The sequence below is a fragment of the Heloderma suspectum genome, chromosome 2 (genome assembly GCF_057233095.1).
Source record: "Heloderma suspectum isolate Gila_16-S chromosome 2, 16-S_ref, whole genome shotgun sequence".
In the NCBI taxonomy this organism is placed as follows: domain Eukaryota; kingdom Metazoa; phylum Chordata; class Lepidosauria; order Squamata; family Helodermatidae; genus Heloderma; species Heloderma suspectum.
This window is the reverse complement of record NC_139459.1, coordinates 302,285,815-302,313,311: the sequence shown is the minus strand read 5'-3', so window position 1 is coordinate 302,313,311 and position 27,497 is coordinate 302,285,815. Positions and strand designations below refer to the sequence as shown.

The window sequence follows — 27,497 nt, the reverse complement described above, 5'->3', positions numbered from 1 at the left end:
GAGAGGCGGAAGTGAAAGCGGGGAGGGTGTTTGGCCCCATTAAAGCGGAGCCGCACGGAGCAGAAAGGAGGTGGCAGCGTGTCGGCGAGGGGTCCGCGCATCAGCCGAGGCCGCGTCTTCTTGTACGGTGAGCGGGGTGGGGGTCCGGGAGCGCGGCCTCCCTCGTCGGCGACTGGGCCCGGCCTCGGGTGTGAGGCCCTGCGGGCGGGGACGCGGCCGGCCGGCTCGCTACCTGGGCGGCAGTCGGGGCGGAGGGCGCGGCTCAAGCAGCGGCGTCCGGAGCGAGGACGCTTCTCCCTCTCCGGAGCTGTGTTCGCCGAGGGTGGAGGGAGCGGCTGTCTGGGCCCCGCCCTGGTCTCCTTGGGGCCGGCGGGAGGTGGTTCCCTTTAGGGGCCGGCTTGGAGGGGAGGGTGGCTTAGCCGCTTAATGATGGTCCTTAGGCGCGTGTGTGGGAGAGAAGCGGCTCCCTTTAGGAGAGCGCCGGTGGTGGGCTGTCCCCTGGGGGGGGGGGGTCGGTAGGAGAAGTCCTTGAGTTGCTTCCTCCTTCTTTCTCTTTTCCCGCCGCCGCCCTCCCCGAAACAAAGAAATGTGGGGTATGGAGCCTGCTGTCTGTCTGTGTTAGTGCGGTGTGGGTCGCTTAGTAAGTAGTACTCAGTACTTGGCCCGCGGGAGCTCTGAAAGGAGAGAAAGCTGATGAGCAGCTACAAGCCCAGCCCAGGTCTCTTTTCCCCGCCCCTGCTGGCTTAACAATAACGCTTCCTGTAGCTCCCGGCAGAACAGTTCGTAGGCGCCTTAGCTTCTGGGACTTCTTAGGTGTGTTGACCCTGTTCGTGTTAATGCCGAAGCGCGTTGTCTTTAAGGAGTGCTTAAAAACACAACTTTTCCCATAGTTTGAGCCTGGAACCGTCTAATGCGGATCATTCGCTTGTCTTCTCCCCGTGCAAACGATCTCTTGAGAGGCGGATACTTTAGCGGGGGGGGGGGGGCTGGGGGCTGGAAGATACTGCCTTTTCTAGTGGCTTAATGCTGCAATCCTGAACACACTTATCAGGGAGTTAGCTGCACTGAATACAGTGGGTCTGGCTTCTGAGTAACCAGCCATTGATTGTGCTGCACATAAGCTCTTAAGGAAGGGTGTGTGTGCATTGCTTGACAATTCTTCTCATGGTGAATTGCCTGTGTGGAATGAATTCGGTATGTGCAAGAGCAGTTAAGTATAGCAATCCGTTACAAGAATTTGTTCTAAATGCATGAATGGCAAACCAATGGGGCCAGGTCTGTGTTATCTTACTGGCTAAACATGAGGTCACTGATATGGGAGATGGCAAACAAAAGTGTGATCTCCTGGAGTGTTGCCCATAAGTACTTCAAAACCCACTAGTCTGATCAAGACTGCAAATGGTTCAAAAGCTACTGGTGGCCTCCAAGACTTGACTCACTGATGTCCTTGAGTGGAGCTGTTTTTATCTTACTATTGTCTCTGTGTATGATTTTGTCAGACTGACTTTTCTACTCTGGTTGATAGGCTTTAAATACCTAAGCATGACATAGTAGTATGGAAGCATGTTGACTTTTAAAACTGTAATACAAATAGCAGGAACAAAAATGGATTGGGTTTTAAACTGATCTTGCTATAACGGCTACCAAATACTAGCTAACAGTAAAAGGTAAGCAACTTTCTGAGAGGTAGCTTTGATGGCACAGAAAGTCAGCTGTAAATGACTAGCTTAAAATTCAGTGCAGTGGTCAAAGCATTCCTGGCTGTAAGCTCTCAAATGCCCCTCATATAAATTTAGTATCTCTTATAGCCTGTGTAGATTCTGGGAATGTGTGTTTGCTTTTGTTTGTCTGCTGGGGAGTGAAACTTGACTTGTAGGTGGAGTCCAGATACTTTTCCTGTTCAAAGCCATGCCCTCTGAGTAGGGAAGAACAGCATACTTCTCCCCTTGTGATTGCAGCAGCTGATTAAGCACATGATGTAATTCATGGATGGTTAACTAAAATTTGTCTATGTTAAGAGATCAAAGAAATGTAAACGAGTAGAGGGAACTAGCAAATACAACCTGTCGCTTCCCACTCCAGAAAATGTGGCATATGCAAAAATGTGGGGGCTCTGCAGCAGTTACCTTCTCTGAAAACAAGCTTGTCATGTGCCTAGGCCTGGAATTAGTCAATATAATTTGGAAACAAATAGGCTTTAGCTTTCAGATGGTTAAATGAAGTCATTTCAAAACAACTTCCAGTCTTGTAGAATATCAATAATACAAAACGTGTAGAAATGTAGTATCAGTAATGGAAAGATGCTCTAAGGTATTTCTTTCCTGCCTGTAATATTTTCTAGCCAATGGTTCTTGACACAGAAGAAAGGCGAAAACCCAATTGTATATCCGATGTATCTTTCCTTGTAGCAGCAAGCAGCCAAACAATACTTCAGTAAGATAGGAAATGTATTTTTACATTGGTATTGAGGTTTTGCTTCATTACTTGATAGCTCTTAAGCAAGACTGAGGACAATTTAAATTAAAGAAAACATGGACTGTAATTGGAATTGTTGCTGTGCAGTAGACCAGTGGTGCACCACATAATCTGCATGCAGAAGGTCCCAGGTTTAACTCCTGTAGTCTCTGGTTAAAAAGGGTCTTGGTTAGCAGGCAATGGAGAATATACCTGCCAAATGCTGGAGAGCTGCTGCCAGTCATAGTAGACAATACTGGGTTCAGTGGTCTGACGTAGTGTAGGGCAGTGATGACAGTGGAAGGTAACAACACTGTTAAATTATACATGTGCACATCTGAATTCAGGCCATGCTCAAAATATCTGCTAATGGACAGTGTACATTAACCCTAAGCAGCTCATGTTAAAATGTAAATGAAGGGTGCAATTCTGTGCATGTTTAGACAGAAAAAGGTCCCACAACTCCCAGCATTCCCCAGCCAGCTATGCTGGGAGTTTTAGGACTCTTTTCTGTCTAAACATGCATAGGATTGCACCGGCTGTCTTCACAAGGGGAAAGTACAGTTGGTACAGCCAGAAATGCAGCTCTCTTCAGAACTGTGCAATGCCTAGTCTGGGTTGGCTGAGGCTTTTCCTGTTGGGGATGGGCAAAGACATCACTGCACAAATAGAGCATTCTGGGAACCTATGCTTGCGTAGAATAGAACTTGATGGAGAAGGGTGGTGACACAGTGGTAGGTCACCTTTTTTGCATGCGGAAGGTTCAATCTTTGGCATCCCCAGGTAGGGCTGGAAAGACTTCTATCTGAAACCATGCAGAGCTGCTGCCAGTCAATATAAAACAATACTGTGCTAGATGGGGTCTGACTTGGTATAATGTAGCTTCCTGTGTTCCTAATTCTCCTTTCATCTAGGGAAATGGCTGTGCCAGAAACCTAACTCTTGACTTGTATATGACTTCTCAGTTGTTAGATTCCATATTGCCCTGGATCCTGTGGACACGAATGGCCTGACTGGAGTTGGTGGTGTAGTAGTCCTTGAAAATGCTTGATATGGAAGGTTCACCCTTGTTTGGGCCAGTTTTAGTCTTACTGTTAACATGGAGGGAGTGTTGATAGGAGCAGAGCATGCAGGCGACTACTCAGGTGAGATCCATGCTTATTGGAAGCCAGAGAGCTTCGGCTATTGGTTGGTATAGAAATGAAATAAATAAATAAATATTCTGACTTGAAGCTGAGTCATCTGTCAACTGAGATCATTAGTTTTCAGACTGACTTGGATGCAGATAAGGCTGTGTGCTGTCTCTGACCTGCTCACCCTCAAGCAGCTTTGAGAATAAGATGAAAATGTACTAGCTTGTTGGCAGGATATTTATCCTCGGTTCCAGAGCCTAGCCATGTGCTTGGCTCTGATGGCTTCAGAAGGTACACAGTGAAGTGGATCCTTCCACAGGGGACTGTGATTCCTAGCAGCCAACCCATAGTGTGATTCTTAGAGGAAACCGGCTGTCCTGAAGCCTTCCGTGAAGTAGCTGTAGGTGGTCCATCTGCTATTTGCTGGACCACAGCTATTACATCAAGGTCCTTCCTTTTGATTAACCATACACTGATGCTGTCTTGTACCCCTTTTAGCTTTGATTAGCTAAAAGATGCTGCTAAACTTGCTGTCTGGGCAGAAAGCAAAAGGTATGAGCAGCCCAATATGCTATACAAAATTTGCAGAAGGGTCATCCATGTTGGGTAGCTGAAACATATCTCCTCAAAGTGATTGCATTTGGGATGAGTTTCCAAAAACATTCACACCTCCTAATACTAGCTGACTTGTCATATTCCATATCCCATTAGAGAAATCCATCTACACCTCTGCTGTCTGTGCTGTTGCTCAATGGCTCTCCAGCACTTGTCTTTCTCCATCCTCCACAATGCCAGTATGTTTCTCACTCTGCCCCTTCATGCATCTCTGCTCCACTCTCTTCTTCCACAACATTAACCTGTGAATTTGACCAATAATGGAATATCTCCTGGTTTAGTAGTATCTCCTACAGAGTAGGACTGGACCACTGTTTCTGGTCTGCCTCTATTTTAAAATGTGATCCTTTTCTTACTTAGATTTATGAGTAAGCCCTGTGCTATTTATTTTCCCTTCAAGCAGATCCCATAATTGTTTGGTGTCTGCCCATTTATCTACAGGTGTGAGCTATCCATGAGTATGGCTGCTTTCCTGACATATCTGGGGGAGCGACATATCTGGGGAATGCTGGAGCTACAACCTCCAGTAATCTCAAGATGCAGGTAGTGGAGGAGATCAACAACCTAATATGATTGAATTGATGAGAGCAGTGTGGAGGAACCATTGTGACTGATATACATGCCTGCAGATGCCTTATGTTCTGCAAGCTACTGGAAACTACGAGAGCTGGTTTGCATGACATGACAGCCTACCATGGGTTAATTTACTCACATTGGCTGTTACATCATGCTGGGCAGGGGTGATTTTTGCATGGTGCCCATAGGCATCCACCTTGCTGTGGGTTGTCATGTCATTCCAACTCAGGTGGCAAGGGTTGTTTGAGGTTTAGATAACCCTCAAATAAGCTATGACTTGTTTTAGGGTTATTTGAGGGTTGTCTAACTCTCAAACAACCCCAGCTGCATGGGTTTGCACAACACAGCAGGCTTGGCACCATGCAAAAATGGCACCCCTAAGTGCCTGGCACAATACGTCAGCCCCTGTGAGTAAATTAATCCACGGTGGGCTGTTGTGTCAGGGCAAACCAGCTCAATGGCTAACCTTGAGCTGCAGGTGCAGTTAAACCCTGTTGGCTCTCTGGGCTTCTCTCCTAAAAGAGTCCATGTGGAGGTCCTGCAAGAACTAAGATAAAAGATATTTGCCCTGGAGATCTATTTCCGGTCAGGAGGTAGCATTGTTCTGTCTAGCTCAGTGATCTAACTTGTCCCTCATTTCAAGACTCATGTTTGAGGCAACTGATGTATGGAATTAAGGGTCAGCTGATATACTGATGTAGCTTGGCTTTACTTCACTTTCTGAACTAGAGCTGCAGTTTTATGGTGACTGTGAATGGCTGTGGTGTGAGATGAGATGCAGGGAAACGGAAACCTGAAGTGTGGAGCAGTGATGATGACCATAGCCGTACCAGCTATGCTCTAGCTTCCCTGGGCCCTCAGGTTCACAGCTATGGTGTTTATTGATGTGCCTAGACAGTAATGTTCTAAAAGTGGCCCAGAGTACTACTTGAGCTCTACGTAGTAGAATGGTTCCAACCCCTGCTATTGGATCCAGGCTAGTTGCTGTCATCCAGGCCTATCCAACCTTGAGACTAGGTTACTGTACTGAACTCTGTGTAGGGCTGTCCTTAAATTCTAGAAGCTTCTACGATTGCAAACCATGGTGGCCTGCCCTCAGTGGGGTGAGTACCCAGCAACATATTAAGCTACTGCAAAAATAGTGTTTTGGCACCCAGTTCAGGGAGCTCTGTGTAAAGTTCTAAATGGCTTGAGAGCTGTATCAACTGATCTAAATTGCCAAAAAGAAGCATATGTAAATCAAGCCTTCGATCGGTAGTTCATGTGTAATAGGTGAAAAAGGTATCCTATTTAGAAGGGTATTCTTCCAATGTTGCCCCTTCACTTCTCTTCTTTCTACACTGTATTCTTTCTATCTTGCTTCGATCCCACCCTTGTCCCCAAACTGAAGAGCCCTGTTCAGACCAAAAAGGCCTAGCTAGTCTTAGCATCTCATTTCCCATAGTGGCCAACAGATGCCTATGGGAAGCCCACAAGTAGAGCATGAGGGCAATAGCCCTCTCCTGCTGTTTCCCATCAACTGGTATTCAGAGATATGCAGTCTCTGATATTGGAGATAGTATATAGCAATCATCCCCTTCATGGATCACTGCCTTGTTGTGGTGAAGGGGCTTGCGTAACTCAGTGAAGCCATAAGCTATGCCGTGCAGGGCCACCCAAGACGGACAGGTCATGGCAGAGAGTTCTGACAAAATGTGGTCCACTGGAGAAGGAAATGGCAACCCACTCCAGTATTCTTGCCAAGAAAACCCCATGGAACATATCACAAGGCTAAAAGAGATGATGCCGGAAGATGAGCCCCTCAGGTCGGAAGGTGTCCAATATACTACTGAGGAAGAGCAGAGGGTATTTCCAAGTAGCACCAGAAAGAGTGAAGCGGCTGGGCCAAACCCGAAAGGACACTCAGCTGTGGATGTGTCTGGTGGTGAAAAGAAAATCCGATGCTGTAAAGACCAATATTGTTTAGGAACCTGGAATGTCAGATCAATGAATCAAGGTAAGCTGGAGGTGGTCAAACGTGAGATGGCAAGATTGAACATCGACATCTTGGGAATCAGCGAACTAAAATGGACAGGCATGGGCGAATTTAATTCAGGTGACCATCATATCTACTATTGTGGGCAAGAATCCCTTAGAAGAAATGGAGTAGCACTCATAGTCAACAAAAGGGTGGGAAAAGCAGTACTGGGGTACAATCTTAAAAATGATAGAATGATCTCAGTACGAATCCAAGGCAAACTATTCAACATCACAGTAATTCAAGTCTATGCCCCAACCACTGAGGCCGAAGAAGCTGAGGTTGATGGGTTCTATGAAGACCTACAACACCTTCTAGAACTAACACCAAAACAAGATGTCCTCTTCATCATAGGGGATTGGAATGCTAAAGTAGGAAGTCAAGAAATCACCGGGATAACAGGCAGGCATGGCCTTGGTGTACAAAATGAAGCAGGACAAAAGCTAATAGAGTTTTGCCAAGAGAACATGCTGATCGTAGCAAACACTCTTTTCCAACAGCACAAGAGGCGACTCTACACATGGACGTCACCAGATGGTCAATATCGAAATCAGATTGATTATGTCCTTTGCAGCCAAAGATGGAGAAGCTCCATACAGTCAGTAAAAACAAGACCTGGAGCTGACTGTGGCTCAGATCATGAGCTGCTTCTTGCAAAATTTCGGCTTAAATTGAAGAACGTCGGGAAAACCACTAAACCGTTCAGGTATGACCTAAATCATATCCCTGATGAATATACAGTGGAGGTGAGGAATAGATTTCAGGGATTAGACCTGATAGACAGAGTGCCTGAGGAACTATGGACGGAGATCCGTAACATTGTTCAGGAGGCAGCAACGAAATCCGTCCCAAAGAAAAAGAAATGCAAGAAAGCCAAGTGGCTGTCTGATGAGGCTTTACAAGTAGCTCACGAAAGAAGGGAAGTGAAAAGCAAGGGAGAAAGGGGAAGATATACCCAACTGAATGCAGAGTTCCAGAGAATAGCAAGGAGAGACAAGAAGGCCTTCTTAAATGAACAATGCAAAGAAATCGAGGAAAACAACAGAATGGGAAAGACTAGAGATCTCTTCAAGAAAATCGGAGATCTCAAGGGAACGTTTTGTGCAAAGACGGGCATGATAAAGGACAAAGAAGGCAGGGACCTAACAGAAGCAGATGAGATTAAGAAGAGGTGGCAAGAATACACAGAAGAACTATACAGGAAAGATCTGAATGTCCCTGTTAGCCATGATAGTGCGGTCACTGAACTTCAGCTGGACATCCTAGAGAGTGAAGTCAAGTGGGCCTTAGGAAGTATTAGTAACAACAAAGCTAGCGGAGATGACAGTATTCCAGCCGAGCTATTTAAAATCCTAAAAGATGATGCTGTTAAAGTGCTGCATTCAATATGCCAACAAATCTGGAACACTCAACAGTGGCCACAAGACTGGAAAAGGTCAGTTTACATTCCAATTCCAAAGAAGGGCAACGCCAAAGAGTGTTCAAACTACCGCACAATTGCGCTCATTTCACATGCCAGCAAGGTGATGCTCAAAATCCTACAAGCTAGGCTTCAGCAGTATGCGAACCGAGAACTACCGGAAGTACAAGCTGGGTTTCGAAGAGGCAGAGGAACTAGAGATCAAATCGCCAACATTCGCTGCATCATGGAGAAAGCAAGAGAATTCCAGAAAAACGTCTATCTCTGCTTCATTGACTACGCTAAAGCCTTTGATTGTGTGGATCACAACAAACTGTGGCAAATTCTTAAAGTGATGGGAGTACCAGACCACCTTACCTGTCTCCTGAGAAAGCTGTACGAGGGTCAAGAAGCAACAGTAAGAACCAGACATGGAACAACCAATTGGTTCAAAATTGGGAAAGGAGTACGACAAGGCTGCATATTGTCACCCTGCTTATTTAACTTATATGCAGAGTACATCATGAGAAATGCCGGGTTGGATGAATCACAAGTTGGAATTAAGATTGCTGGGAGAATTATCAACAACCTCAGATATGCAGACGATACCACCCTAATGGCAGAAAGCGAAGAGGATCTCAAGAGCCTCTTGTTGAGGGTGAAAGAGGAGAGTGCAAAAGCTGGTTTGAAACTCAACATTAAAAAAACGAAGATCATGGCATCTGGCCCCATCACTTCCTGGCATATAGAAGGGGAAGAAATGGAAGCAGTGACAGATTTTACTTTCTTGGGCTCCAAGATCACCGCAGACGGTGACTGTAGCCCTGAAATTAAAAGACGCTTGCTCCTTGGGAGGAAAGCTATGGCAAACCTAGACAGCATAGTAAGAAGCAGAGACATCACCTTGCCGACAAAGGTCCGTCTAATCAAAGCTATGGTTTTCCCATTAGTAATGTATGGCTGTGAGAGCTGGACTATAAGGAAGGCTGAGTGCCGAAGAATTGATGCTTTCGAACTGTGGTGCTGGAGAAGACTCTTACGAGTGCCCTGGACTGCAAGGAGGTCAAATCAGTCCATCCTAAAGGAAATCAACCCTGAGTGCTCATTGGAAGGACAGATAATGAAGCTGAAGCTCCAATATTTTGGCCACCTAATGCGAAGAGAAAACTCCCTGGAAAAGACCCTGATGCTGGGAAAGACTGAAGGCAAAAGGAGAAGGGGACGGCAGAGGATGAGATGGCTAGATAGCATCACGGATGCAATGAATATGAACTTGAGCACGCTCCGGGAGAGAGCGCAGGACAGGAAGGCCTGGCGTGCTATGGTCCATGGGGTCACGAAGAGTCGGACACGACTGAACGACTGAACAACAACATATAGCAATCATATAGAGTAGTCATTGATGGGCTTATTCTCCAAGAACTTGTGTAATCTTCTTAAATCCATGTGCACTCCATTTCTCTTTCCCTTTTGACCACTAAGGGCCTTAAACTTCACCAACCCTTTCCTCTTAAGTTAACTACTGTGTAGAGCAATTTATAAAAGATGAAAATCAAGAGTAGAGATGTAAAACTTTCAGAAACATTGAGTGCATGGGGAAAGTGGGGTTTTCAGAAAAATGCTTAACATATAATTATAAAATGTACAAAGCAATTGTATTTTAATGTTTTTCTTGGCTGCCTCTTAGGATTTGTTTATATAAGCTGAGTTCAGAAGGTTTTTACTTATCTATGCATGTTTGATTAGAATGGAGCTTCAAGCTCCCAGGTAAGTGCACAGGACTGCAGTCTGAAAAGTATAAATGCTTTGCAGTGCAATCCTGTAAATGTCTACTTGGGAATAAGCCCCATTGAGTTCTGTGGAATTTACTTCCAGATAAGTGGGTATAGGATTGCGGCTTTAGTTGTGCACAAGCACAATTGTGCAAATATCCAATGCTAGAGAGCTGCACCTTATGCTATCAAAGCAGATGTATCTTAATTATTGACATCTGAGAAGTTGGAGTAAAAGCTGAAATAGAAACGGCAAATTATATAGTAAATTTAATTACAATATTGAGGACTAGAAGCATATTTTGATATGATGTTAAATTATATAATGGAATACATTGAATTCTACAGTATACACAGAAATTATCATTCTCTAATCCTGTAGATTGTCTAACATAAAACCTTCATCCTACACACTCTGAGTAAAACCTTGTCTTAAAACTGTTTTACTTATTCTGAAAGAATATTTCATAAGAGTATTCCCACATCTTCCAATTTTTCAAAGTGAGGTGGGAGGGAGAACAAAAGTATTTTTCCAGATTTTTTAGGCCTTCATTTCTGTATGCCAAGAGTAGCTATCCAAGCTCTACAGTTTGCTTCACTCTCTAAATAGAAATATTTAAAGAGCATAAACAGGAACAAGTCATGTATGTATATTATGCAGGGTCCTGCTAGTGATATAGAGCCAGGGGCTAGATCCAAATGCTTGGGATGACTTGCAAGTACCTGGCCCCTAAAATTCAGTCATATATGTTACATTGTTCTGGACTTATGTGCCTATATAATGCTTGACCTGAAATACTCTTCCCATGGCATACTCTTTATATAGAAAAGCGGCCTTCAATGTAATGTTAGATAAGATCAGTGATTCAGCTTCAAGAGATCATGTATAGGTTCAACATGACTGAATTCAAATTCACTCACCCTATATTAGACATTTCTGATACTAAACTTGAGAAATAAAAATAAGATTCACTCTGCAACATACAAATATCCCACTGTACTCAAAGATCAAAGCACAGTCTTTACACAACTGGTGCATTGTCAGATGTATTGGGAGTTGGGGCACACAAGAGTTTTATGGCTGCCCTGCAACTGTGCAGTCTGCACTTCCCCATGCTGAAACTCTTTCAATCTGTATCTGTGGGGGTGGGAGATGAATATTCAGCCAGCAGAATACTCTTTCTTGTGTTTTCTGAAAGTTCAGGGCAGGCAGGTTCCATAGCCAAACTACGTTACTTTATCACAGCTGAGTGGTGTTCAGTGGCTAAATGCATAGAGTTAAAACACTTGCATGCATGAGGAATATCTTGTATAGCATTTGATGGTGAGTCCGGTTGTCAGTGGCTATCCAGCCTTGGCAATCTTGCTGCAAGCATATCTGCTGATGAGGGGTTTCCTTGCAAGGATGCAGAGTTCATGCAGCTGCTGTGCTTAAAGCTTTGCCCAGCACTGCTCTGTCTTGGGTGATGTCATTCTTGCTGTTTAAGGCCTGTCTCTTCTGTAAAAGGTGGCTTACCAAGGTGTCAGGCATAAATGGCTAAGAATATGGCAGGTTTTTTCAGTGGTTCTGTTAATGCACGCTGTCCAAATTAACAAGTCTGGTCAAGCCTACCAGCCTGATCAGCTATTTGGCAAAAGACCATTTCTGCCCCTGGAAAAATTAATTGTAGCATAATTATCCTATTGACTAAAACCTCTGGAGGCTTCTGTGAAGTTAAAGGAGAACCCATAAAATTACTGAACATTGTGAAATTTGTGGGAAGGCAGCACTGTTTGCGTGAGTGTTGCCATATTAAGAATGACTAATTCAGAGTTACTTCAGGCCTGAAAGTGGAAAACATATTTCAATATATGTCAAGTTGAGTTAGTAAACCCTCGATACAAATTTGTACAGCCTTAGTATTAAAAGCCTTATGTGTAAGTACATCTGTATCATACAAGATGATACAGATGTATTTTTTCCATTTCTCAATTGGAAAAAAATGCATAGGGTGGCATTTTTAGGGAGCCTTTCTTATTGCTTAATATGGGTGCTTCAGTCCTTCTAGTTCTAAATAGGTAGTTAACAGCTCATTCGTTAATTTATTATACTGCCCCATAGCCAAAGCTCTCTGGGCAGTTCACAAAAATTAAAAACCATTAAATACATTATATAAATATAAAACCATTCACATGACACAGAACAAATAACACACACAGCAACAACATATCTACAACAATTTAAAACAATCAAGAGACTCATGATGCCAAATACCTGAGAGAAGTTGTGGCTAGGTCTAGGAAGCTGTTGCACTAGATTGCTCACTTATGATAATATTTTATATTAAAGAAATAAGACTTGATCTAAAACTTGTCCGTATTCAACACTGCTCCTGTATCTTGTGGATACCCTATGTGGCAAGGTTGTAAGGCTTCATGGGGTCTGAACTTGGTGCTTTTAACACTCACTGGGGTTACGATTTGTCTCAGGTTTTTTTTTTTACTTAGCCCAGATTCATCAGGGCTTAAGTGTATTCCTGATAGTGGGTGCAAACTCTCATTCTGTAAATGGGCAGTGTGGAAAACAAGATCATGGGGTCCTCATGGAGGCCTTTCTACCTTGATTGTTTCTTGAGTCTATCTACTGTTATGTGCCTCTAGCTTTGTACTAAATGGCCAGAAGCTAGAAAGCACTGGCCATGTTTAAGTGGAAGCTGAGTGCAACATCAGTGAGAAGCAGGGCTGAGGTGCCAAAGTTGGATATTGCTGTAACTTATCTGTTCTGTGCTTGGAAAGCACCCTGCAAGGTGAGGGACTTGAGGATAGATCAACCCTACGATCCATTGAGAGATAACTCTTCAGGTTGCCCCAGCTGCATAGAAGCCTGACTCCTTATGTGCTGGCAGTCTTGCACTTGAGTTTCAGAGCAAGTGCAATCTTGTGAAATAACCATTCTAAAGATCTTCATGGTCTGGCAGCAGTTGAAGTGGTCAGCACAAGACTGTAAAGCCAAGTCCAGTCCCAAGAAGCAGACTGCTCCTTTCAGCTATTAATCTGCTGTTTGATTTGTGAAGGGATGTTCATGGGTAAAGTACCCCTTGCCCTCTAAGTGTGGCTTTGTCCTATCTGCATCCAAAAGAACCATTGTATTGTAAACTCAGTACAGTTCACATCTCTAAAGATATTTACTGCAAAGCAAGACTCCTAATTCTTATGGGAGAAAGCAGACATGGAGCATTTTCTCAGTATGGGAGGGCAAGTGATTAAGCACCCTGAGCCCACACATGATGCTATAATCTGACTGTGCAGCCTTGAGCCCAGTACTGTTCCTATGGACACCAGAAGGCACAAACAGGAGGGGAAGACATACAGCTAGAAAGAAGTGAAGTTAGCAGTAGGAACTTGCTTAATATGTGTAAAGTGAAATGCAGTTCCTTTAACCTTGGTTCTCATCCTCAAAGCAGCACAGGTACTTCAAAGTAGCCTCTCTCTACCTTAGCTCCTCCCTTTATAATCCCAGTCTCCGAAGAAAAGTACAAACCTACCACAGTTTGCTAGATTTTGTGACAAAATAACTCCCCAGTGGAAAGGTGAATTTCTGCCTCAATGCTGAAAGAGCAATCTTCTTTCTGTAGCATGGTGTGGGTCTAGCAAAAGTGAAGGGAAACCAGAGCAACAGACATAAATACTCCCATGCTTCAGTGTCTAGAGTAGTATCCTCCCTGCTACCCATAACAGAACTGAAAGCTCTAGATATCTGTGGGTAAATACATCTACTACTCCCCATGTCACTGGTGGGTCGAGATACTCTAGAAGAGTGCGGCAGGGATAGCCTTAACTAGTATAGCTTGGTTAACATTTGGCAAGGTTTTGCTCATGTTTGAATTGTAATCACACATTCTCATCACATGCAGTAGAGGTAGATCTGCTGGATCAATGTACTGTGGATGGTACTAAATTTCTTCCAGACTCCTCCAGATGGGCAATTGGCTGGCCTGATGCCCACATCTTAAAAAAAAAAAAAAAGACTGCACTTGGCAGCAGTGTAATGGAATGCTTATACAAATGTATAAGTCAGCAGTAGAATACTTGGTAGCATCATTGGCTACTTGAAAATTGATGAAATCACTTGCTGCTCAATGCTACTGAGAAGACACTTGGGAGTCATGGGCTTTTTAACTTCAGTGCTGCATTGTTGGTGCCGCATTGGAGACTCCTGCCTTAGATTTCTCTAGGCCTTCAAGTCGGATCCAAAGTTTATCCCTAAGCCTGATCTATTTACACTTCAGTGTATGGTAAACTGCTTCTACCTGTACCGACTGCACCGAAGCATACATTTTAGCTCAGACCAAGTGAGTTTGACAAGCACAGCTGAACATGAGCACCTGCTGTTCAACCTATTTTAGGATTGCTTAGGTCTTGGCACTTAACAGTAGCACTCCTGTATCTACTTTTATCAGCCCAGATTTTTTCATGTCAGGTGTTCAAGGGACAGTTGTATGACCCTTTCCTTACAAAAAGGGTATTTATTTATGGGATCTAAAACATTTGACTAACGCCTGACTACTTGGTATGTTTGACACTTGAAGAATAATGGATGTAAATGAACTGTTAACTGGGAGGCTTAAATACGTATCTAGCATTTTGAGCCTTGCTAGAAGTTGGTGACAAAGGTTGGGGTGTAACTTTAGCAAATGCAGTCGCTTAAAATCATGAGATCTAAATATAATGGTGAACTATTGCAAACTGTAGATTGTATCCAATCTTAGTCCTACTTGATGTACACCAGTTGAAATGAATGGGATTAAGTTTGTCATAACTAACTTGTCCCATTTCATTGGGTCTACTCTATTTAGGACTAATATACTTCTGTATTCATGTTTGTGTATATCCATTAATGCTTCTAATATTCTTTCTGCAATTTAGTGTAGCTGGCTTGGCATTTAAAGGGGTTGAAAGACCTATGTTTACCTTCCTAGATTCCTATACCTGGCACCATAAACTGAGGGTGTCAATATTTTGGATAAAAGTTACGTACCAGTTAATTACTAGTGCAAGCAATGGTTCTTCATTGCAGCTTTAGTGTTAAGGAAGTTGTGCAAGCGAAGAACGTACCTTTGTAATAAAGGGGATTTCAACTAAACATTAGGAAGGGCCTTTTGTGGGTATGAGCTGTTTGACAGTGGAACACACTGCCTCAGAATATGGGCTCTCCATTAGAGTTTTTAAAGCAGAGACTGCTATCAGGGGTGCTGTAGCAGCAGATTTCCTGCCTTAGTAGGGGATTGAGCTAGATTACCTTTGAGGTCCCTTCCAGCTCTATAATTCTATGAAACGGCAAAAATGCTTCACAGTTCTGGCAGATGTAGAACATGCACAATTTGGAACACACTATGAATTGAGGAGGCAGGACTTAGTAGCTGCTTTCAGTGAGGGCTCTAGAGATTTAGATACTATCTGGCAGAGATCAGAAGTAGCTTGTAAATCCCTCTCCCAGCTCTTAAGAACCTTTTCCCATTATACCACTATAAAGCAATGATAGTGCTTTGCAAGGTACACCTATAGGTCTGAAAGGATGCTCTGTGTGGTGAAGTGCTGCTGTTGTAGACAAAAGTAGCAAGAATGGCTAAAGATGCCTTGTGAACTTGTGTCCTGCTTTTTTCCTCAAAAGCCAAATACTTAGAGCAGGGGTGGGGAACCTGTGGCCCTCCAGATGTTGTTTGAGTCTCAGTTACGACCTGCATGGCCAGTAGTCTGCTATGATGTGAGCTGTAATCTGGAGGGGCCCCATTTCCCCATTCCTAATCTAGAGAAGTATCTGACATCTGACTTAATAGTGTGACAGTTGATTCCATTGCAGTGGAAAACATGATGTGAATTCATAGTATTCCTATAGTGGTGATGACTACCAGAGAGAACTTAAAATACCAGGTATTTACCCGAACATGCATTTCATTACTTATCCCCTCATTCTGTACTAATTGGTATAAAGGTATCTTGAGTGTTTTAAAGTATAACACAGTTGGTTTTGCTGTAAAAATCTTCATGACTATATTGCAGGCTATATAATTTAAGTACCCATTATTGCTTTGGCCTTCACTGTGACTATTTTCAAACATTTCTGGCCTCTGGGAAAAGCGGAATCCATATTGACCTAAAACTAGAACCTGGATAGTAGTTAAAAGTCTGACTTCACTCTTATGCTGGTGAGATTTTTATCAGAGATTTGATTTGTGGCAGTTAAAGGAGACTTCATATAAAGTGACCCATAGAGCCTGGAACTGAAATGTAATCTTGGGAGTCCCTTGCTCTGTGGATGGTGTCCATGAAGCATGTGAGCCTTCAGGAATCCTTAGTCATGCTTCAGTGGTAACAGTGCTTGGACTATAGTAGTGACAAAGGCTATACATAGCACAAGGCAGCCATTTTTAGACAACTGACTCCAAATTGTGTCACACATGGGCCTATTTAGTCTTTAGCACAAGTGACTCAAAACTCTTTGTCAATGGTGGTATTCATCTGTGCTGTGTGTGAGCCTCGCCTACTGTTTGAACTGAATAACGAGCAACCATTTAACATTTTAACCCTTCTACCTGTAGGGCATATTAACTCAGGTGCATTTTGTGGTAGGAAAAATGAATGGGCAATACCTGAAATTGCCATTAAACTGAATTTAGGCATCTAATAGAATAGCTACTGAGCAAACCTGAATGTTATGCAGACCTGGTGTTACAGTAGAATGAATAGTGAGCAAGAGGCCTGGGCTACTACCATTTGACCAAATTCCTTGGCTGTTTTGCTGTGTCAAGATTACAAAGGTAGTACCTGCCACTAGGGATGTAGGTGTGGTTTCTACATGACATTTAACCATCTGGTATACTGTATGTTGCTTCTAGTCTTCTGTTTTCTGGCAGTAATGCTTGACCATGTCAGCATACCAGCTGTGATAGTGCACTGCTCATACTGCTTGACTGCATTGGGTTTAAAGACCTGACCCACCCTTTCCCAACCTGGTGCCCTCTGGATGCGTTGCCTGGCTGGGGATGACGGAAATTGTAATTAAACACATCCAGCGGGCACCAGATTGGAAGGCAGGTGATCTAACAGGAGTGGGAAGCCTGCAAAGTAGTTGCCAAAAAGCTAGAGATGGAACAAGTAAATTTGTAGAAACTTTAGGTGCTTTTATAAAATATGATCCACTTATTGGGCTTGGCTAAGCTCCTAGATCTTGAGATAAGAGCTACATTAGGTTTGTCAAAGTGCGGCAAATATGGAAGAAAAATTGTACAACAAAGGGAACACAATGCTTTTGCAATTAAGTATGTTTGCATATTGAGTTATTGCAGAAATGGTTGAATTGTAGCTTGATATTTTCTTCCATGTTGTTGAATTCGAGTGCCCATCTACGTGCACTCTTGGTGTTAAGCAAGATGCCCTGGCCTATGGCGATTGCAGTGAGCTTAGTGGGAATTTTTCTATACTGTAAGCCTCTTTAGGCAGGGACAACCTACAAGTCTATTGCACAATGCCTAGTTCCTTTGAGTGTCAGAAATGGTAAATTCTACGGAACTTGGTACAAATGCTAGCTGGTGTTAAGCCCAGTGGTTAACCATTCTCTTAGTGTTGCTGTTTTTTAAATGAAGCTGCTGTGCTTCTTAAGAGGTTGCTGTCAAGCTGGAGTTGCAGTTTAGCAATAGATGGTTTATTAATTGCATCTAGAGACTTGTAGAGCGAATAACTTCCTTCTGCCTTGCAATATTTTCCTGTTCTGCTTCTGCACAGCAAGCAATACTTAGATATAATAAGCTGTTGGTGTCAGTCGCCATTCTGACAAAGCAGCTGAACCTTATAGCGGCTTAATATACTTTTCTTACAGGTGACACTGTCCTAACTAGCTGTTGGCCCACTGGCTGTTTTTTGGCTCTGTGCCTTCATTGCTCAGTGTTTAAAGAACTTATTCTTCCTTTAGACACACTGCCTCCCACCCACCATCCTTCACTGCCTAGCATTCTTCTCTACATACTTGCAAACCACAATCAACAACATAGCAAGGGTAGGCAGCCTGATTCCCTCCAGATGTTTTGGACTGCAACTCCCATACTCCTTGATTGTGCCACAACTCCCACCATGGCCAAACATCTGGAAGTCACCAGGTTGCTTGTCTCTGCACCAAGTGTGAGGCTTTAATTCTGGTTCCTTTTGCTTCCCTTGGGAAAGGACTTTGCAAAAGCTTCCATGCTGGCTATTTTATTCTCTAGTGCTTGGAATGTTTGAACATTCCACGGCATTGCATTTACCCTGCCATTAGGAACAGCAGGCTAGAATACCATACAGTACCTTGACGGATTGCAGTATGGATTAATGGAGCTTGTGACTGAGAATGATATCTATGAACATGAACTTCGATGGGCTGTGTTCTTCTCTTCCCCATCCACAAATATTGGGACAGCCAGACTGCTTTCTAAACTTGTGCCATGGTTCTTATGAGTGCTCTTTTTTGGAAATGAGAACTTTTGAACAATAGTCCTTGCTCCATAATCTAAACTCTGGTCAGTAATGCATGATTCATCCATAGGAACAGGAGTAAAATTTATTCTTTTGCAGGGAATAATCTTTTGAAGTTAATCTGAAGCCTAAATAAGGACTAAAGCTATAATACATATCATAGCATAAACCAGCAATACAGAGACAAGTGAGGCAGTTCTGTGCATATAGACAGTTGGCGGTTACTATGAAACAGTAAAATAGCTTTTACATGTACAGCTTTAAGTATTAGGATGCCTTTAATGCTGGATTGCATGTGGCAGTCTAGCATCTTATATTGAAATGGTTCTTGCCCTCCATGTAGTGATGCTTATTGGGATTTTTCCCTCCCTGCCCTGATGCTTTTTTTCTTTCTGTGGTATTTAAGGTTAATAAGCACTTTCTGGATTTTAAGCACCATAGTATCCAGGTGGGCCCTCTCACTTCTATCCTTAGAGTGGACCCAATCCTACAGGTAGAATAGGCTTGTATTTTGATTAGGCAATATCTTACCTAGCTTGCAAGCACATGGCATGCTAATCAAGTCTCCTGTGTTTTGAAATGACTGAGCAGCTAATAAACTGCAGGATATGATTTTTTAATGTTTTAATTTCTTTCTCCAGTAAGTGCACTTGAACAGTCCATCTAAACTCTTGAAAATGACTTCTAGAAAGAAAGTATTACTCAAAGTCATCATCCTTGGAGACTCAGGGTAAGTGGTGCCTGAACATGTCTGTGCTGTATCAAATAGTAACAATAATTGGTGTGCCTGACAAGGCTCACTTGAAATGCATATATTTGGGATTGTTGTATGCTTTGGGGCAAGGACCTGCCTATGTGTCTTGCCTATGAAACTCCTTACGGTACTACCTGCTTTGCTGGCACTAAGATTTAAATAGTTGTCCATACTGCATTGCATTCCAATGAGCCATGCAAAACACGAAGGGTAACATTTACTGAAACGTAAACTATTGTCGCAACTGAATTGTGACCAAGGGTAAAGGGAGACAACTTGGCCTACATATCTGCTTGCATTAAGAACATACAATGTAAGAAGAGGCATGCTGGATAAGGCCAAACATCCATCTAGTCCAACATTCTGTTCCACACAGTGGCCAGCCAGCTGCTAAAAATGTTTTTAAAACTTATCTTCCAACTTGAAATGAGGCAGCCTATAGCTGCTGGGATACTTTGAGCCTCTAATCTAGGGGTAGGCAACTTCAGGAGGTCCAAAGCCTGTCCCCCCGCTCCGGGTTGCAGTTTGGGGGCAACCCAAAAGCAACTACTATTTTATATTTTGAAAAAAAGAAAATGGCATCTATAGCTGCTACAGAGTGCCCAAAGGGTCAAATTTAGCTTGGCCCATTTGGCGCTCCATATGGACACCATTTTCATCCCCCCAATATAATAAATTAAACTTTTTTGGAGGTTGCCCCGAATTTGGCTGGTACCACACCACGGGGTGGTGCGGGCTGCATGTTGCCCACCCTGCTCTAATCATATAAAGCACATGAGTACACTCCTTAAAACACCACAAAACCAGGGGAATTTTAGGGCTGTGTATTTAAATTATAGTATAAATCTCTAGAATCAAATGTGTAAACAACAAAACAGTGTTGCCCATCTGGGGCCTTCAGTGCTGAATAAGATGTTAAAACATCCTACCTGTGTTATGATAGCTAAGCAGTTCTAACTGCTTCATCCACACATGGCATGATAAATGCACTTAGGCATTTTGGAACTTCCTGCAAGAGACGGAGCGGAAATATAATTCAAACCTAAAGCTGCACCAGCTCTCAAGGCATTAAAAGGTATTGTACAAACCATGCTGCCATAGAGTCATGGCATGCTAAATAACTGCACAAAGCAGACTGATATTTTCTTTTGAGTAAAGCTAGCCTACGCCTACTGTCAGTAGAAACATGGTCCCAGATTAGTTGCCTGGAATGTAATCTGACCCCAATTCTACTCCTAATAAACAAATCTGATGTCACTTGGCTCAGGCTTTTGATGCTCTAGCAGTCTTGGAGTACATCTCTGCAAAAGGCATTTGCAGCTTAAATCACAGTTGTGAAATAGCAAATATTGCTAATTGACTTCACACCAGGTTTGCTTCATCAGTAGAAGAAAATATGTTGAACCTTCCTGCACCCATTGGTTGGGTGCACGTATTTATCTGTGCAGCAGCAGCCACACTGAGACAAAACAGTGTACCAGATAAAACTCCCTTTCCAAGCGTAGTAGATAAATGGCAGGATATAAGATCCTATAGCTGGAGGGAAGCTGTAACTGAAGACCAAAGCTATTCTGTCTCTGGATTGCTTCCTTTGGTTATAGGGTATTAAAAGCTGCAAAGAACAATCAGTGTAGTCTACCAATTATTTGGGCCAGATCAGGATTCTGGACTTATGGAAGAGCTCACCTTAGTATCTGAAGATAGTAACATAATTAAATGTAGCCTAATAGAGAAATGTAGAGAGGCTGGTTCATAAATCATCTGGCATCACTGGCTGTTAAATCACCTTCTATGAACATGGACTTAACTTGGCATGATATGACCCATTTTTATTTGCCAGACATGGTGGATAGCATCACCTTAACAAAATGTGGAAGACTTAATCTATTCAGCCAATCTACATACTTAAAAGTGCTGGTCTAGATGGCCCTTAGTTACAGTGGGAGCCTTTGTACTTCTGCATGACTTGTTGTGGAATAGCTTATTCCTGACCCCAATTCAGTCTCTCACTCCTAGAGCAGGGATGGGCAGAAGGTCAATCTCTAGATATTTTGGGCCCCTACTCCCAGAAGCCCCTGCCAGCATGGCCAGTGATCAGGAATGCTGGGAGTTGGTCCAGAACATCTGGAGATCAGCTTTCTGCTCACCCCTGTTCTAGAGGGGTGAATTTGAGGCCGATCTGTTTACATGAGTTGAAATCAAAGCATAAGGAGTATGCTTAAGGCTTAGACCTTAAGCCTTCAGTTAGTCATAAGGATTAAAACACTTCAGAAACTGATGCATGAGAACCTGTGTATTTTTATTTAGTTTGTGCACAAAAGTGTAGGCTTAGATGGAACATAATCTCTAATTTGTCCAACTATTCTCATGATGTTTCCTCTTCCCATAGGGTGGGAAAGACATCTCTTATGAATCAGTATGTGAACAAGAAATTCAGTAACCAGTACAAAGCTACAATAGGAGCAGACTTCCTGACAAAGGAGGTGATGGTGGATGATAGGCTAGTCACAATGCAGGTAAGAACATCGTACCTGTAGCATTTCTGCAACTCGCAGAGATCCACATATTGTGCTTACATTTAGGTATTTCTACTTGCTATTCTGATTTCTCTAAACAACAACAACAACAACAACTCAAGGCAGCATTGGTGACGCTATCAACGATGCTGCTTCCTCAAGGGAGAGGGTTGGAGTTTTGGTGATGCTCTGAGGCTTGGCATGATAGGGATGACAGCCAGGATTTGTCCTTCCAGCCACACTGGGCCTTGACACTTGGAAAGCAGCAGGATACCTTGCTTGGGAGTCCAAGCTTCTCCACAGCTAGCATCTTGCCAGGGATATCCCTGGCTTTTCTCTTTCATTGTCTCTGGCTGATTGTTTTAAATTGTTTTAGATATGTGTTGTGTGCGCGCTCTACTGGTTCTGTGTCATTACGTGAATGGTTTTATACTTTATATAATGTATTTTAATGGTTTTTAATTTTTGTGAACCGCCCAGAGAGCTTTGCCTGTGGGGCAGTATAGAAATGGAATGAATTACATGAAGTGTTCACTGCATTTCTGCAATTCCCCCTTCCCAAGTTCAGTGAGAGTTCATAATTCTGGGTGTCCTGCCTCACCTGAATGCACTCAATCAGTGATTGTCTTGAGAACTTGCCCTAAAGTAGGGGTATGCTTTCAAAAGATAGGGTACTGACTTGTTAATTGCAATTGGAAGGATGCAAACACAGGCAGTTTTCATGGTAATTGGAAAATTGAGTTAGCATGGTTAACTCTGATCTGAGTAATTGAACTGCCCTTAAGTGATATGTTCTTCTGTGACCTCTGCAGATATGGGATACAGCAGGACAGGAACGGTTTCAGTCTCTGGGAGTTGCCTTCTACAGAGGAGCAGACTGCTGCGTGCTGGTGTTCGATGTAACGGCTCCCAACACATTTAAAACTCTGGACAGCTGGCGAGACGAGTTCCTCATTCAAGCCAGTCCGCGGGATCCTGAGAACTTTCCTTTTGTTGTGCTGGGAAACAAGATTGACCTAGAAAACAGACAAGTAAGCTGATGGAATACTGTTTTGAACTAGAATCCTTATCAGAGCAAAAAATCTGAAGCCTCCACCAACGGGTGGGTCTAAGTTACAAGAACAGTATTTTTAGCCTGAGTCTTTTAAGAATGCTGCATTGAATTGTCTGCAGAAGTATGTGCTGTTTCCGAGAATGGAGATGGAACAATGTAGCCTTGGAAACGAGCTCTTGGTGTCAAAGGATTGCTGGAAACTAACAAAAACTATTGGGCTCTACAGTTTGAGTAGTGAGTTCCCCTGCGTTTTGTCATTGAGCAAAAGATGGTTGGTAGGTATATAGAATCATAGAATAGTAGGGTTGGAAGGGGCCTATAAGACCGTAAAGTCCAACACCCTGCTCGATGCAGAAGTCCCAGTCAAAGCATCCCTGACAGACAGCTGTCCAGATTCATCTTGAATGCTTACAGTGTGGGAGAGCCCACTACCTCCCTAGGTCATTGGTTCCATTGTCGTATTGCCCTAACAGTCAGGAAGTTTTTCCTGATGTCCAGCGAGAATCTGGCTTCCTGTAATTTGAGCCCATCATTCCGTGTCCTGCACTGTGGGATGATCGAGGAGAGATCCTGGCCTTCCTCCCTGTGACAACCTTTCAAGGACTTGAAGAGCGCTATCATATCTCCCCTCAGTCTTCTCTTCTCAAGGCTAAACGTGCCCAGTTCTTTCAGTCTCTCTTCATAGGGCTTTGTTTCCAGTCCCCTGATCATCTTCATTGCCTTCTTCTGAACCTTCTCCAGTTTATCTGCATCCTTCTTAAAGTGTGGCACCCAGAACTGGACACAGTACTCCAGATGAGGCCTAACCAGTGCTGAGTAGAGGGGAACTAGTACTTCCTGGGATTTGGAAGCTATATGTGCACTAGTTAGACCTCTGTACAAAAAAGATTCAAATGCACAAGCTAGTTTTGGGGGAATTAGCTGAGCAAATGGATTTAACAATTAAGACCGATTGAGGATGCTCCATCCTTCACCAGGTTATGCTTTGGTGGGGAAATTAGCTGTGTTCTTGGTGAAGCTGAGCTCTAGGCCTAAAAGTAGTTTTCAAGACTGTGGGAAGGAGTCGCTCTATCTGAGGCTTGCAGTGCACGTTGCACGTGCGCACACACATGCACACAGAAGGGAAAGAAGGGGTGGAGGCTACAACTTGTATTAAGACCTTCTAAAAACAATTATACCTTTCATTGGGCTGAAGCCCTTTCCTGCAGACAGGAACCAGTGCACCTTGCAATTCCTGGTCTCAGGTGAAGAGGAAGGAAAGCAGAGTTTTGACTGGGGAGGCAAAGCACTCACTGTTGGCCCCTCGCTCTGGCAAGCTAAGAGCTTAGCGATTTCAGCATGGAGCCTTTCCCCTGGGAGGAGAGACTGTGAGTGATTTCAGCTGCAGTGTGGCACCATACCCCTGGAGGGGTGAGGCACCTAGTAATTTCGGCAGCATGGCCCCCCACTTCTGGGAAGAGGTGCCCCAACCTGAGGCTTCTTATACAGTGCAGAGAAAGGCAGTGACATCACAACTCTGATGAGCCAGATGCTGCTCATAGGCACTGGAAATGGTGCTGCCTGCTATGGGATAAAGACTGAGTTGGCCTTCCATCCCATATAACAAAAGAGGGTGTTTGGGGATGATGTGTGTATTTGCTGGAAACAAAAGTCCTATTTACTCTTTTAACAAAAGATTACTTTACATGTTAATGACTGTCTTAAAAGACAGGTGCCAAGGCTGACATTCAACAATGGGAGCATATTGCAGGTAGTTAACTAGGCAAATTACCAGATATCACTCTTGCAATCCAGAACATTCATGTTTTGCTGAGTTTTGACCCCCAACCTTTGCCTTTGGGGAATGCATTTTAAGAAGTCCATTAGAAACTGAATTGCTTGATCTAATCTTGCATATTGCTCTCAACCCCATTCATGTGCCTTTCTCCCACCTTTGCTGAGGCTGGGGATGAAGACCCCTGGTTTTTTGGCTGTCTCAAAATGGAGTCAGTATCGTTCACTCAAAAGAGCTTCTTCATTACAATACTTCTATTAATGCAGCCCCAAATAGCATTTGCCTTTTTTGTAGCCACATCACATTGTTGGCTCATATTCAGCTTGTGATCGACAACAATTCCAAGATCTGTCTCATTTCTAGTATTGTTGAGCTATCCCCCATCTTGTCACTGTGCATTAGGTTTCTTTTTCCTAGGTGCAGAACTTGGCATTTATTCCTATTAAATTTCATTCTGTTTTCTGCCCGGCACTCCAGCCTATCAAGATCACTTTGAATTTTGTTCCTGTCTTCCAGGGTATTAGCTATCCCACCCAATTTTGTGTCATCTGCAGATTTGATCAGCATTCCCTGTACCAACTCCTCCTCCAAGTCATTAATAAAAAATGTTGAAGAGCACTGGGCCCAGGACTGAGCCCTGTGGTACCCCGCTTGTTACCTCTCCCCAGTTTGAGGAGATCCCCTTGATAAGCACTCTTTGAGTCCGATTCTGTAGCCAACTGTGGATCCACCTGATCGTTGCTTCATCTAGCCCACTTTGAGCTAGTTTGCTAATCCAGGTATCATGGGGCACTTTGTCAAAAGCTTTGCTGAAGTCGAGGTATATGATGTCTACAGCATTCCCATGGTCCACAAGGGAGGTTACCTGATCCAAAAGTGAGATCAGATTCATCTGGCAGGATTTGTTCTTGACAAATCCATGTTGGCTTCGAGTAATCACTGCATTGTTTTCAGTATGTAAGCTGAACTTGACTCTCCGTAACTGTAGAGCTTAAAAGGTCCTGCCTCTGTTACAGGTTACTACAAAACGAGCACAGGCTTGGTGCTACAGCAAAAACAATATCCCTTACTTTGAAACCAGTGCCAAGGAGGCCATTAATGTGGAACAAGCTTTCCAGACAATTGCACGAAATGCACTTAAACAGGTATGAGTTCTATTTAGTGTCCTTTCTGTAGCAGTCCAGTCATAATTTTGTATGCAAGGTCAAACTAGTGATGGCTGGAGACAGGTGACAGAGGCACTGGTGCCTCTGTACGCCCTGACATTTTTTCCAACTTATTTTCCAGTTAAGCAGGATTTTGAAACATTACAAAACCCTGCTCTCCAAGGCGATAGTGGGATGAGTGTACATCCCATAGGCAGTGGTGCCTTTTTAATAATCAACACTTGGAGAAAGCTTTTTGTTCTGCAGTCCATGGCACCGTAGGGTGGGCTGCGCTTGGCTTTTAAACATAAATGATAATACCTCGGTTCCATCCAAGCTAGGAAAGGCTTGGTGTTGCTTCCTTTGGGCAATGGGACTTGGGAGGCAAACATTGGAAGTGATACTTGAATGGTACTATGCTACCCTCACCCTCCCGCCAGTAGATGCTTATTTAATTGAACTAAGGGCTGAACTGTAGTTGGTGACATCTTCCTTCTTTCTTGATAGGAAACCGAAGTGGAGCTTTACAATGAATTTCCTGAACCTATCAAACTAGACAAGAATGATAGAGCAAAGGCTTCTGCGGAGAGCTGCAGCTGCTGAGGTGGGGCTGGAGGGGTTAGCACAGACCTTCACAAACCGATATCACACTTAGGCCTTCAAACATACATGGCCCCTCTCCTGTGTAAAAAGAAACAAGATCCCATTTTCAGCGGCCAAAATCACGCATTTATCATGAACAACTTGTAAGCCCATTCATTCCTCTCCACGACTCCATCAATGCCCCTACATCCCATCACATTATTTCATGGTAGCAGACCTTTCGCCTCTAGTTTAAAGAAGGAAACTCCTATATGTTTGGAACTTAAGCTACTTCCAGGTGTCCAATGGAAAGAAACTGTACAGATAATCTGTAACAATTTTACCTTTAATTGTCTTGTGTTTCCCCTGTGAAGGCGGCAACTGGAAAGGCTGATTACTCATAGCTCATTGCAGACTCAGCACTCGGTCCAACTAGGCTGAGTTTTGTATGTATCTGTTAATGCTTGTTACTTTTAACTAATCAGATCTTTTTACAGTATCCACGTATTATGTAATGGCTTCTTTAGGAAAAATCTTATAGTACATGTTAATATATGCAACCAATTAAAATGTATAAATTAGTGTAAAATTCTTGAATTACATGTTTAAGTACTGAAACACAGGTTGTTTAGGAAGTGAACAGGACACTTGTGGAATGCAGTGTGCTAGCAACACAAGTCCAGATAGAGGCAGTATTCTGTACAGTAGAAGCAAGAATTATGTAAACATTTGTATTGATTTTAAGAGCCAAAAAGTTTCATCTCCTAGAGAAATATTGTCTGGCTTCTTTGTAGCTAAAATATTTCAAAGGATTTGCATAACCTTGCACACTGGATTATTGGACTTCAAAAATTAAATACGGCTTTCAGAATTATCACTTTGTTTGCCTTTTACCCCTTTTCATGATTAACTGTGGAAAATGTAAAGAGGAATCTAACATGAGATGTCTGACTCCTGTAGAATAAACTCCATATAGGTTGTGGTTTAGCATTCTTGATGGCTAAACACCGCCTTCCCCCCTTCCCCCTTACTGTCACTAGTCTGGATTTCCTGGAATGGAAACTTGACAACTTTGTTCTGCCCTCTTTTCCTTGTTCTTGCATTTGTAGCTTTCTTAAATGGAGCACTTCTACTGTTTTTTTCCCAGAGGTCTGCATTCTAGTACGTAGGCAGACCTCTTCTGTAAAGAAACATGCCAATAAACTTAACAAGAACGAAATTT

The 27,497-nt window shown here is 43.2% G+C and overlaps 1 protein-coding gene across 1 annotated transcript; it reads left to right on the top strand.

Moving 5' to 3' along the window:
• On the top strand, positions 1-27,497 carry RAB7A (RAB7A, member RAS oncogene family). Its single transcript, XM_084840152.1, has 6 exons — positions 1-127; positions 19,092-19,180; positions 21,594-21,720; positions 22,533-22,751; positions 25,565-25,693; positions 26,201-27,497. The coding sequence occupies exons 2-6, from the start codon at positions 19,128-19,130 to the stop codon at positions 26,294-26,296; spliced, it is 624 nt and encodes a 207-aa protein (XP_084696278.1). The 5' UTR covers positions 1-127; positions 19,092-19,127; the 3' UTR covers positions 26,297-27,497.

Excerpts from the sequence above, each read along its gene's own strand:
- RAB7A (XM_084840152.1), top strand. The coding sequence starts at position 19,128 with ATGACTTCTAGAAAGAAAGTATTACTCAAAGTCATCATCCTTGGAGAC. Across the intron at positions 19,181-21,593 it reads ATCATCCTTGGAGACTCAGG|GGTGGGAAAGACATCTCTTA; the intron begins GTAAGTGGTGCC and ends CTCTTCCCATAG. Across the intron at positions 22,752-25,564 it reads TTGACCTAGAAAACAGACAA|GTTACTACAAAACGAGCACA; the intron begins GTAAGCTGATGG and ends CCTCTGTTACAG.